Source organism: Heloderma suspectum, chromosome 2, assembly GCF_057233095.1.
Source record: "Heloderma suspectum isolate Gila_16-S chromosome 2, 16-S_ref, whole genome shotgun sequence".
Taxonomy (NCBI): domain Eukaryota; kingdom Metazoa; phylum Chordata; class Lepidosauria; order Squamata; family Helodermatidae; genus Heloderma; species Heloderma suspectum.
In genome coordinates this window covers 170,264,775-170,278,121 of record NC_139459.1, presented here as the reverse complement: position 1 = coordinate 170,278,121, position 13,347 = coordinate 170,264,775, and the positions used below count along the sequence as shown (strand labels likewise).

The 13,347-nt window shown below is 44.3% G+C and overlaps 1 protein-coding gene across 3 annotated transcripts in view; it reads left to right on the top strand.

Annotated features, from left to right (window-relative positions):
- PPP1R3F (protein phosphatase 1 regulatory subunit 3F) overlaps positions 1 to 13,144 on the top strand; it is a 32,605-nt gene extending 19,461 nt beyond the window's left edge. The window contains exons 4-6 of one of the 3 annotated variants that reach the window (XM_084835948.1): positions 8,406 to 8,995; positions 9,956 to 10,042; positions 12,179 to 13,144. In XM_084835948.1, the coding sequence (XP_084692074.1) occupies positions 8,406 to 8,995; positions 9,956 to 10,042; positions 12,179 to 12,191 (690 nt within the window). In that variant the 3' untranslated portion in view covers positions 12,192 to 13,144. Of the gene's footprint in view, positions 1 to 8,405; positions 9,576 to 9,955; positions 11,740 to 12,178 lie in introns of those variants that run through there. The other 2 variants (XM_084835947.1, XM_084835946.1) reach the window with 2 other exon arrangements.
- The last annotated feature ends 203 nt before the right edge of the window (positions 13,145 to 13,347 follow it).

Here is a 13,347-nt window from a genome sequence, read left to right as displayed (position 1 = left end):
TCTTCCTCTTTTGGGAAGGAGGGAGGACATGTAGCCTTCTGGCCGGTGAGGCCAGAGTGAACACATATAGTGAACCCTCACAATAGCAGCCGGAATAGAATTCTTTCTGGCAGAAAGAGGGAAAGAAGCTTCCTGCAGCTGCTTGTCTTCTGGCCAGTGCCTGGGGCCAGGCTTGTGTTGTCATGTTGTTTCTCTTAGGAGGGTGGGGTGCAATCTCCAAATGCCATGTAAAACTTTTTCTCTTTTTCAATTGTTCTCTATTGAAAGGAACAACAATTCCTTTACAGCAGAGCTGGATAATTCATTCAATTTGTTGGGATGCTTTTGAGTAAATATGCACAGGATTGTACTGTTTACTGCGCAAAAGTTATCTGTTAAGTGTATTTTCCCATCCTAGAAGCCTAGCTTTTTCAGTTGTTTATTAAGACCATCTGCCTCATTTTTCTCAGCCATTTGTCTAAACTAGGAGTAAGTTCTTGCAATATTTTGCCAGTAATAGTCTTACTGTCAGTAACAACTTACCAACTAATATGTGATGTTTCCTTCTCACAAAACCTTTAAGATAATGCAGAACTATTTTATTTATTTAAAATTACTTTAGGCTGTCTTTAAGACTAGAACCCTTACAACACTTTCCCAATATATTTTTCTCTTTTATATTGCTGAACCATGTGTGAAAAACGTTGGCATCCATAGATTTACATCTCCAGCAATGACAGAGTGCTCAGTATTTATAGCTGCTGTCCCCCAACCACCCACCTTAATACCGCTCAGCAGCATGGTAAAAGGTCTAAGGAGGAGAGAAGGGGTGGGGAGAGGGAGAGAAAAGAGGGGAAAGGATGTTGCCTTTTTGGTATTCAAAAGAGAATGGTGGGAGAATGGCCTATGAGGACCATTCTGACATGATATGACATTGCTTGGATTTGGTGTTGGAGGAGGGAGCAAAAGTAGAATTCACATCCTAACCATCACTCATACTTCTTTCTGTTACATTAGCATCTTGTGGTCTTCGTTATCTCTGAAGCCTTGCTAAATCATACACATCACAGACTTGAGGTATTAACTACGTTTGAGCCTGGTATATTTGTTGAGAAAAGGCTGAAAGAGTTGTGTGTGGGAAACAAGGGACAAAATAACTTATTATGTGCAAATGTGTGTGTACCTTTAGTCCTAGGGCAAACACACATTTGAAACCTATGGTGAGGAAAGCTGCTGGTGGAGAGATTTGGAACAGGGAAATAGAGGGCAAGAAAAGAATTAAGCACCTCCTTCCCCTACTGCTTCTCAGCTCTCAAATGCCCCCTCCCAAAGCAGCTTTTGAAGGTAAAGAGGGGGCATCAGGCTACATTCATATGTGTTTGCAGGTAAGGTGTAATTTGGCCCTGACACGCAGCTCCCGTTTCCTTTTCCATTTGAAGGCTGCCATTTGAATAGCAGACCCATAACACATACAGGATGAGTTACTCTACCCCCGCGGGGCAATGACCTGTTTGTCAGGCATAGTTTGCCACCCAAAATGCTGTGCTTAGTTAGAAAGAGAAAATGTCAGTCAAACTGCATCAGACATGGGACCTTAAGAATTGAATGGCTAGTAATATTGGCTTCATCCATGTAGAGCATTTCTACACCAGGCTAAAATCCTGCAACTTTACTGGGGCTTTCGGCTTCCGTTTTAAATGCTGGATCACGACAGCCTCCCTGTACACGCTCTTTCCTCCCCCCCTTTCCCCCTTATCTGCGTTGTTCTATATATTTCATTATGCAGCCACTAGATGGCTCTGTGGTCTAGCTCCTCTTATTGCGGGATTTCCTCTTTTCAGAGGGAACTTAAGGCACTGTAATTTGATACCTCATTATATCTCTAATCTTTTAAAAAATGGGATAAAAGTCATTTAGTGTGGGAGACACCCTGTAAGTTGATGACGTCATCTAAAGGATCCGCAAACTTCTGTGAGTAACCAGTCTCAATAGCAGGATAAAAGCCACAGGTGGAGAAGCCCCCAGCCCCACACAGGACAAGACACAGGAAAAAGAACTTTTTAACCCCCTCCATCCTGTATCAAGAGCCAGAGATATTTTGGCAGAGCCTTTCCTTTATTATGCACCTCTATTGCTTATCCCACTTTGTAAGCAAAGTCTGGCAAATGTGCAGGAACAGCTGAGGTGCATAAGTGGAAAACAGCCATGGCCCAGGATACTTGAAGGGCTACCTCCTCTAATATGAGCCTGTCAGATTGTCATCAGGGCTCCTGTTCAGTGTTCCTCCCACTCTCTGCGGTGGGCAGGTGGTCCCACATGGGAGGACTTTTTCAGTGCTTTCCCCAGGCTCTGAAATTCTCTCTTCAGGGAGGTCTGTCGGCATTCCTTCCTCATGTTCTCCTGGCGACTGGTAAGGATCCTCCTATTTCAGAAGGCTCTTGGTGATATGGCCATTTAATAGCCCATTATCTGCTTCTATTGTTATTTATTATGTGGTTGCTGCTACTTAGTTATTGTTTTATGTTGTTATGCTGCTATCTTGTGTTGCACTATCATTTTAAATTTATTATTGCTATTTTTTAATGATCTAGGTATTAGCTGACTCTTCTTGATTTTGTTAGCTGCCTTGGCTATTTTATGTAGAAAGGTCGGATAAAAATACTTTTAATAAATAAATAAAACACTGCCAGTGTCCTTTTTGCTATTCATGCCAAGGCTTTCCCCCAGGCATGAATAGCACAAACTTTTGTGCATGCGTGCGTTTATATATGTAGAGGGGGAGAGGGGAAGAAGCAGCTGGAATGAATAATGCAGGGGGCAGGGCAGTTCTTAGGAAGAGTGCGGAGGCTGGATTGAGCACCTAGGCTGCCAATTACCTATCCCTGCCCATGTCAGGAGTGCCCTAGCTGCCTCTTACAGCCCCCTCCAATAGCCAACTCAGGACACAGATGACGAGGATTCTTTCCAAGGCTTTATTCCTTTATTACTTTATGACTCTTACAGATACTAATCACTAGCGACTAAGCAAGGAACTGCACTGGGGATAGATAGCAGAGTAGCCTAAGCTCCAGGTAAGGCAGTTGGTCCCCGTTTGAAGGAGAACCGTGGGAAGACTCTGAACTTATGGGCTATGGAGAGATCCTCCCTCTTTCCCTTGGGTCCTCAGGACGCGACCGTTGTTTTAGCGCCAAACGAGCAGAGTGCCCTTTCAGCGCCCTCCATCTGTCGCCACTCCCTGTGTCTGCACCAAGCGTCCAGTAAGCCCCCCTCCAGCACTCTCTCACTGCCGGGGTCACTATCTATCCCAAGAATGCTGGCAGGAGGAATCTCTGTCAGCTGCTGTGCTTGTGAGAGATGAGCGAGCTCCTCTCCCACAGATTGCTGTTCTTCCTCAGAATCAGAACTGCTCTGGGGCTCTCTGGGCTCAGTTTCCACCCTGACAGCCCAAAGCAGAGTCAGAAGCATCCCTGAGCGAGCTATCGTACAACTCTCTCTCTCTCTCTCTGACCCGGTTCACACCTAATGGTGATAAATTGTGGGTTAATAAACCCATAATTTGCCACAGTGCATGTTGGGCACATTCTGCAGCCATTTTGAATTCTCAACTCCTGATCAAGCTGATTAGGGGTTGCTCTGTGACGTCTGAAGCTGAACACTATAGGTTAATCGTGGGTTAAACAATCCACAGTTATTCTGACTACTAACTGAAGGTTAACTGTAGATTGATTAACTCATGATTAACCTATAGTGTCCAGGTTCGGATGTCACGTACCAACCTCCAGGAGCTGAATATTCAGAGTTGGCCATGGAATGCCCCTGGTACATGCTGCGGCAAATCCTGGGTTAATTAACCCACGATTTAATGAGTTAATTAACCCATGATTAATTAACGTAATCTTCCATTACGTGCGAACAGCCCCTTTCTCTCACACACACATATACACACCAGCAACCTCAATTGCATGAAAGAGCCAAGTATGTAAAGCCTGGCGTGGATCTTTCCTCACTGAGAACACGGTTTCACCTTTAAATCCGGAACATCCATATTACATGCCAAAACATCCAAATTCTGTATGCCAAGTAAGCCCAAATTCTGCCATCAAATTCCAATTTGACTTACTTAAATCAATAGTATTTTTATTGCATATATTTGATCGTTGTACTAGTTTTATTCTAAAAATAAACTTTTCTTTAAAAACAGTTTTGAATTAATTGATAAGGAGTGGTGTATTGGTTGGAGGACAGTTAATGGTAGGTGAGAGCAGTAGGAGTGTATGGAATGGTAGTCCTTATATAGGCTGGGTATAGCTGTTGCCAGAAATTCTTCCCTAGCAATGGCTGTCTGTCTGTCTGACTGAAACAGCACATATAGGTTATACTCATATATATTCATCCTTTACCTTACCCTGCCAAAAAAGTCATGAATATTTGAAAAACAGATTATTATTATTTATGTATTTATTTCATTTCTATACCACCCAGTAGTCAGGCTCTCTGGGTGGTTCACAACAATGCAAAACTACTCCAGGATGGTGAGAAAGGCCTTATAGGCACTTGCTAATGACATCGGCACTAGCCCACAGCCACCCACCACAATCAGCTTTTCTTTTTCCTGACATACTTGAAATTAGCATAATTCTTTATTTCCTGAGCGGGATTCATTAAAATGTATGTGTGTTTTTTAGGGCAGTGAAGGAACTTTCAGTTCACATTTACCACACTTCAAATGTGATCTCTGTCTCCACCCTTATTTAATAAAATAACATTTCAAAGAGAAAAGGATCTTACATTATTAAAAACATTATTTTAAAATATATGATTGTCTTGAGAGAGAGAGACACACACACACGCACACACATACACACACATCCCTTTATGAAAATACAAAAATACGTAAAACATAAGTGAAAAAGAGCAGAGTGATACTCAAATTATAATTTAAAGTTTAACAGAGAAGCTACACAATAGCCAGTGAAGATATCACCTTATCCTCAATAGATTAACTACAATAGCCTGATCTCGTCTGATCTTGAAAGCTAAGCAGGGTGAGGCCTGGTTAGTATTTGGATGGGAGACCACCTGGGAATCAGGCTTCCTGCCTTGAGCAGGGGGTTGGACTCGATGGTCTTGTAGGCCCCTTCCAACCCTACGATTCTATGATTTTATGATTCTATGGTTTAATATACCTAATAACTGGACTCCATGGCCAGGTTTGGAACTAACAATCTCAGGCCAAGAAAACCATGATCAGATCTTGATAGATTAAACCACAGTCTCCCATTTTAGACGTAACAGGAAACTGTAGTTTAAACGAACCAAGATCTTAGCACTAAAGCCAGGAATGTGTCAGGGATGAGTTGAAGCACCTTGAGATGTCTGTCAGCTCCAGTTCTGAATCAGAGTTGGAACAGCTAGATCAGAGCTCGGGGGAGGGTTCCTCCCTAGTGAGCCAAGACACTGGGAGAGATTCTGCCAAAGGCCTTGACAAACAGATGGCCCAGGCTGAGTCCCTGCCCCCTCTCTCCTCCGTCTGAACTCCAATTTCTGAGGAGGAGGAGGTGGAGGAAGAGGGATGTGACTTGAGAGACGCTAGGGTGCATTACAAAGCAAAGTGGGAAAAGTTAGGGGCAGGGCTCAGATGCTCTGCCAGCATAGCCACAGTTGGAAGCCAACATAGGAGGGAGCTGTCCAAAGGGAGGAACATCACTGCAAAGCAAGTCTGGCCATGAGGTTCATGCCCAAACTGTTAGCAACTTCACAACCCTCTGGTTCATCTCCTGTAATTAGGGATTGCAGATTAGTTGTTTAGGGGCCTGAGGCAGTCTGAGAGCTTTCTGGAATCTGCATTTGTAGAGAGGCTAGTCTCCAACAAAATAAAGTAGTATTAGCCTGAAGCTTTGTCTCCTTGTGGTGTTGATAGCAAAGAGGAAGGATGATCCATTTCTGACAGTACGTAAGGGAGGGAGCAAGGAGGGAGCGTGCAGACGCAACCTGGTTTGCATGTAATGACGAACCATAGTTCAATTAACCATGGTTTGTTGAATTGTGGGTTGTTAGGTGCGAACCTGGAACTATGGGTTAACTATGGGTTGTTAACTACAAACAACCGATGAAGAGACCCCATGGTTTGTTGTTGGGTTGTGAACTGGGGGTTGTTTAAACCATGGGTTGTCATTATGTGCGAACCCAGAATTGTAGGTTGTTGAAGAGTTGTTTCTCCAGGCTACAGAGGCAGCGGGCAAGAGTGGTAAAAAAACCCAGCCTCTTTACATGTCAGTACCATGTTGGGATACAGGATGTGGGTGATGGAAGAGGGAAACAAACAACCCAGGGACTGAGAAGACAAACCATGGTTTGTTCAAGTATCTGCCAGACAAACCCTGGGAAGGGCAACAAACCATGGTTTAAATAAATCACGAGTTAGCATTACGTGTGAATCAGGCCAACAGATGTATTTGCATAAAATGCTAAACCATGGTTAGCATTACACAAGAACAAGTCTGTGAGAGCCTCAGGCTTGTGTACTCCCCTCTTCCTCTCGTGCAGCCCCAAGGAGATCAGAAGCTTCTGATTCCTTTTTAGATTAATCACTGTTTAGTGTTACATCTGAACCTTATGATCTAAATTTGTTACTGTATTTTAAATCTCTGCATTGCTGCTAGGTTTTATGGTGGTTGTACTTTTATACTGTAGATTTAATGCTTTTATATTTTAAATTGTTTTTATGCTATACTTGTGGTTTTAATTTTGGTGAACTGTGCAGAGAGCTTCAGCTAGTGGGCAGTATTGAAATGTAATAAATAATGAACTAACTAAATAAATAAACTGTGGTTAATCTCTTAAACAAGTCAGCTTCATAAGTTATGGTTTAAAGTTGGCTTGTTTCAACAAAACATATTTAAGATTAACCACAGTTTGTCAGGGTTTGGACATCACAACAAGCTGTGGTTAATATAAAATGGAAGCAAACATTTCTGAACTTCTCCTTGCAGCCATGCTGGAGTAGAGGGAAGATGACATAGGAGCGTGAGGCTTGCTATGGCGCATTCTTATAACACTAAGCCTAACTGACAGTATATTAACATGATTTTAAAAACCTTGTCTTATATAGCTGTTTTGGCCCTCCGTCTTAGTGTATAATGTAATAATTTTAATCAGTGTGTCCTTACAGAAAAAAAGGATATTTGTTTATATTATTTGGGTAGTTTTTAAAATTAGATGTTCTGTGATTGCCTCCAGTTCTTAGAAGACAAACCACCCTATTTAAGCCCTGAAAAACTAGCGTCTACTTGCTTTGGATCCAAACTGGGGAAAAACATTGTCAGACTAAATCCTGGAGCCCCCAAGCCCAAGTGCTGGGAAAGTCTAGCCCCCACAGCTAGAGAGACAGCAACTCAGTTCATGTGTAACAACAATTCCTGGACTGTTTAATCCAGGAATTGGTGGGGCCACATGGCAGTGAGAGCACTTCCAATCAACAACCCAGGAATGCCCCATTCCTGGGTTGTTATCGTGATGTCCAGACTTTGAACTCCAGGTTGTTTAGGGGTTAAACAACTCAGAGTTAACCCAACAGCAAACCATGGGCGATTGTTAACCTCTAAGCAACTCAGAGTTCTGGATTTAGATGTCATGACAACAACACAGCAACAAGGTGTTCCTGGGCTTTTGATTGAACGCAGAAGCAACGTGCATGTTGGAGGCAGCACGTGCACTTGCTGCTGCTCGGCCCCGACAATCCCTGGGTGAAATGTTATGTGTGAACTGGTAGTACCTGGAGCAATGAATAGGACAGGCAAGCTGCGGAGGGATACCCTCGGGGCTTCCCTCAGTAATGAGCTGCCCACTGGCCTGTGGGGCAGATGTTCCTTCTCAAGTCACTGGCCTTAGCGGCAAAGACAGCAGGGAGCTGGAGCCAGGGGTCCTGATCTGATTCCCGTGGCTCCTGGCAGACATTTGTCTTTACTAGGTTTTAGGGCCCTAAAATTTAACTGTGTCATTAGATTAAATACCCCAGAGATTTTTTCTAACCTTATGTGTGTGGCATATTTTGACAAATGGGTGTTCTTGTGGAGTCCACACCACTGGAACATTTTGAAAAAGATTAGATCAGTACTTGCTGGAACAACTGGTTTGAAGATGAAGTGGAGGGTAAACTAACTGGCTGTTTTTCCCTCTGTAGGTATACAATTGTGGGTATATGGGTTGTTGTTATTATTAATTTAAGTAATGCCATAATTATTTAGCAACAAAGACAGGTCCATTACAATCTTAATGATGAAACTTGATGCTAGCAAGCCATTCCCCTAGCTCTGCTGCTCTTATAGGTCCCCAGGTAGTTGTGAGTGTTCATCACTTTGAAGATAAAAATCACAACCTGCCATTTTCTTTGTATATCTTTTCTTCTTTCTTCCTATTCTACCTAGATTCCAGAGCTCATGGTCACCGCCAACTCCCCAGAAAAGAAGGAGCCTTTTAAAGACCATCCTGTGGATTTCACTGACTCCCCACAGGCACTCGCTTTCAAGGTCCACCCTGCAGGCCATGAGGAGCTGAAAGTGCCATGGGGCTTGCTGCTGGGAAGCGAAGCCCATCCTTTGGGCCAGTGGGATTTGCCTGAGTTCAGCCGGTGTGACCTCACTACAGAGGGCTCTTTCATGGAGGAGTGCAGGGAGGAGCAGTTGAGAAGGTACCAAGAGCTGCCCTACCGCTTGGAGGAAGACGCCATAGACCGGGAGCTGGAGCAGCTTTACCTGTCCCACTTGAGCCGGCTTCGAGCAGAGGAGCTTGGAGGAAGAGGGGAGTGGGCTGAGGAGGGCTCAGGCAATCCTAGCAGTCCTGCACCGTCTCTCATTGCCTTGCGGCAGAGTGTCTTAACTGATCGTGACCTGATCGTCAACTGGACAGGCCCTGAGAGAGCACTGAACAGCTCCCTGGCGGAGGAGATCACACTGCACTATGCCAAGCAGCGGGGTGATGACTCCAGGGATAGTGAGGAGGAGGGATTCACACCAGGGTATGCAACCCTGGCACCGCCAGAATTGGTGGGACCAGGCCGTGATAGTCCACCGGTCTTACTAGAAGGCTGCTTTCTAAATCACCTGGAAGAGGGGAGTGTCCAGCAGAGTCCAGCTAAGGACTCTGACTCCTTGGTCAGCTTGAGAGTGGTGTCACCCAACACTCAGGAGGCCACGGTGATGCCCCTGGTAGTCCCAGCCCGGACTCTAGTGCCCCTACCAAAGCGGCCCATGGATCTGCTGTCCAGCCCTCTTGGTCCCCATGGACAAAGCAAGAGCCAGGGCTTCTCGATAGGGCAAGGCAGCCTTTGGCTGGGTGAGGGCCTTCACATCCACAAGCCTACTGAAACCAATCCCAGCTCTCATGGCGAACTTGAAAAGATCTTGACCCGCTCCTTGCGGTTCCTCAGCCTCTTCGTCTTCCTGCCTGTGGTTTTCAGCAGCTGCATGCCCCTGGTGGCTGTTACGCTTTACCTCCTCCTGGATTGGTTCTCATAGTTTGTCATCCTCACTCAAAGGGCCCAAGGGAGGACCTTCTGTAGCTTGGCTCCATCCCTGTTTCTCCTGAACAAACATGGTTTGTATACAAGAGAGAGAGAGTCAGAGACAGAGGGACAGAGAGAGGAAGAGAGAGAGAGAGGACAAGTCAGGCCCTCTTGGGAGATCGTGGTATGTCTATGTTATGGCTGCTCCAGATTTTCCAAAGTTCAGTGCACTTTTATTTTTTGTGAAATCATCGGTATAAGAGGTGGATGATTGGAGAAAAAATGCATTATTTATGGCCATCCATGAGAAAATTACCAGGATTGACTCTAAGGATGGCAAGATTCAGCATTTGCCAGCCCTCCATGAGTCCCACTGTCCCAATTGCACTCCCATTCTCACATTAGATGGAGCGCCCAAGATGGTCAAAGGCAGTGTGAGAAAATCCTTAGGTTGCCTGTCTCTCCCACTTGCAGGTTAAGAGGGCCAACTAAGGATGCGTTGCCCAAGGACCACCAAAGCATGGAGCCAGCACTACATGACATGTTTCTCATTGTTGTCAGGTATGAGTTTGTAGAAGGCAGCTGTAATGGGGAAAAGCATTACATTTTTCTCCTTAAAAACAAATTCTCTTGTTGGAGTTTGGCAGACTTTAATCTGAAATTTTCAGCTTCTCCATTCTGGTCTTTGGCTTTTAAAGGCTGAAATCATAAGCATACTTACGTGCAAGTAAGTCACATTAACTTGCTTCTGGTTTAGGACTGAGGCAAAAGTTCCTAAAATTATCACATTCTTTGATTATCATCATTATTTAAGGGAGAAAGTATACTTAATATATGCACTATGAGCAGGGTTTGACCTGTTACTTCTTTTGTGCAAAAGCTAAACATTTTAAAAGGGATAATATTAGGCTATTTGAAAATATTACCCAATAAATCAAACATTCACATTTTTTTAAATGTAATTTAAACCCATGAGATCATTTTTTAAAAAGAGTTTTAAGATCAAAAGATTTTTGTGAAATCAGTGTGTGCCCATTCTGTACAAAATATAGTGCAGAATTTAGCAATTAGATTCCTGGGCAGGCCAGATCTTTGGGGAGCCATTGGCTGATGGTCTCATGAAGCCCCCTGCTGTTGTGTGTGAGACAAAGAAGACTGGTGAAGGAACAGGAACAAACTAGTTAACTCAGTTTCTGTCCTGCTCTTCTCAAGGGCCATGGGCAGGTAACAACCCTTAAAAATAAAATGAAACACACATAATAAAAACAAAATATCCAATTGAATTAAAGTTACCCCACTCCTTATTAATCCTGTACCACAGAGGAAGCTTTCACAGCTCTTCCAGAAAGTAAGAGGTTCAGACTTTGACAGACTGGTCCATAGGGTAGCTAATATGTGAGCTACCAATTTTATTAATGCTTTCATGTCAAAAATAACAGAAAAATGGACAACCCCCACCTCCACCAAAACGCCTAGAACATTTTATTCTTGGGAGGCAGGAAAATTGACAATTTTATTTAAATGAGGCACAATCCAGCAGGATTTTCTCTTGTGCAAGGCCCAGTAAAAATAAATAGAACCGTGCAAGTACATAGTAATGCTTTTGTACAGCTCTTACTAATTTCAGAGGGGTCTGTACAGGTGAATGTCCTGCTGGATGGTGCCCTCAGTTCCCATAATTTCACATTATTTTAATGAAACAGGCAAACAGAAAGATGCTTTCCATTCCAAAGAAGATGGTGAAGTTTTCAGTCTTCTGTCCATCAAGCTTCTGCTAAATTCAGCTGCTACCATTCCAGATGGTCTCAGAGGTGGTGCAGCTAAGTTTCATTCATGCCACAGTGCTGAACCACACCCCAGCTTCTTAGTGAGAGTCTTCAGACTGCTGATTCCATCTCTGCTCTAAGGAGCCCTTTTCTGCTCATGGATCCTCCTACACTTCTGTGCTACCAGCAAGGTCCAACACAGAGGACTACAGGAACGCTTCCCAAAACAGATGGCCCCGTATTTATTTTTGTACCTGGTGGGAAGGCCTGACCTTTTCTACCATAGAACTCACCCCAAGATAGAAAGATTTAATTTATTAACCACTAGCAGTACAAACCCAGACTGATGGGTTGACAGAAGATGAAAATAATTTATTATTCTATATCCATTTATGTTGTCTGCAGCAAAACAGTAGATTGGAAACATCTTGCCTTCATGTGCAATAGGATTAACTGGCATTGAACACGCCATTAAAAGACAACCTACCCCCATGCTGCAAAACATGCTTCGTTACTTCCTCTGGAATGTTGTGCTGTGAACAGCTGGTGTGATATAGTTTGTGAGGCCTTGTGGAGGAAGAGGGAGGTGTTTGTGCGGGTTCTGTGGCCACCTCCCTCTGCTGATCCAGACTTGGGCCTGCTGTCCTCATCCAACGGCAAATGCTTTTATCTAGGGAATGTAGGTGTTTTTGGAAGGTGGAATGTTGCTTGTGCTTCGTGAGTGGAGATCAGAGTCCAGTCCTGATTTCACAGTCGTCAGTGGAAAAATCTGTATTCATTGAACAGAAGCTGAGAGCAGAATGTAACTAGCAGTCATAGCCATGTGCCTGTGTGTGTGTGTGTGTGTGTGTGCACGTGCGCTCATACTTTGTTGGTTTGTCTCATGGTTATGGACTTTGTCCTTCCATCACTGTTTCTCCTTTTGCCTTAGTCAACCTATCTGATCCCCCATCAGAGGCCTACTGCTTGTCCAAATATGTCTGAAGACACCTGTTCCACCTCACAACAGTCTTGGAAGTCTTTTGATACATCCACCTGGCTACAAAATATGCATCAGTTACACTCCACACATCTGCAGAAGCACTGGGAAAATTCAGAGGTAGCCTTGCCATGAGGCAAGGTGAGGTGGCTGCCTTAGGTGGCAGATTTTGGGGCAACATTAAAGGCTGTATAGTGGGAGGCAGATAGATCTGAGCAATGGGGTACCATCCACCAGGGAATTCTGCACAGGCTGCATTGAAATGAATAGTAGCTGCACAAGAGCATTCATGTATTCTTGCACATATTCTTCTCACTACAGTGCAGCTTGTGCAGGAGACTGTCCCTGCTAAATGTGTCCCATGTTAATTAGCAGGAGGTGCCTTGGGAAGTTTCAGGCATCACAGTGTCTTGGATTTTCCTGGATGAAATCCAAGTTTGGTGTAATGCAGGGGTGCAAAACGTCAGGCCTAGGGCCCAATCTAGCCCTCCAGGGTTTCCCAGATGGCCACGCCCCCTTGGCCTGTCCCCAGGCCTTTCCTCCAACCACCAATAGTTGGGTGGTTTCCCAGCTTTTGTACAGTGTCCCCCCCCGCCCAATTCTAAAAGGTTGAAATGCCTCTCCTAAGGCTTAGCTACTAGCAGTAAGAGCTTTAATCTAACGTATGCTGGCATTTTGGACCCACTCATTTTGCTTTTGGCCCCACCCACCACTGGAATGTGGCCCCCAAGAGCTTCTCTGAAATGAAATTTGGCCCTCAGGCTGATAGAGATTCAACACCCTGGCGTAAAGGATGCTGTATTGCTGGTTTGTGGCAACTTTTAGGCCTGTTTCTCACCCAGAACACTGTCTGGGCTGTAACTGTTCAGATTGCAGGAAGGCTCAGAGCTCACATGATTGAATGCTTCTCCATACAGGGAAAAAAAAAAATCTAAACTAGCTTGTTGGGGAGAAGGTTAGGCTAGAACCCTTCTTCCTTACATGCCAGCTTCTGTATGCACAGCTCATTATGTTTTTATGGAGAAGTGTTTAGTTGTATGAGCACCCACTTTCAGTCTGATGCAGTACAGCCTAGACACAGGTTATCACGTCAGTAAGAACTAGGTCTCAGTATGTTAACA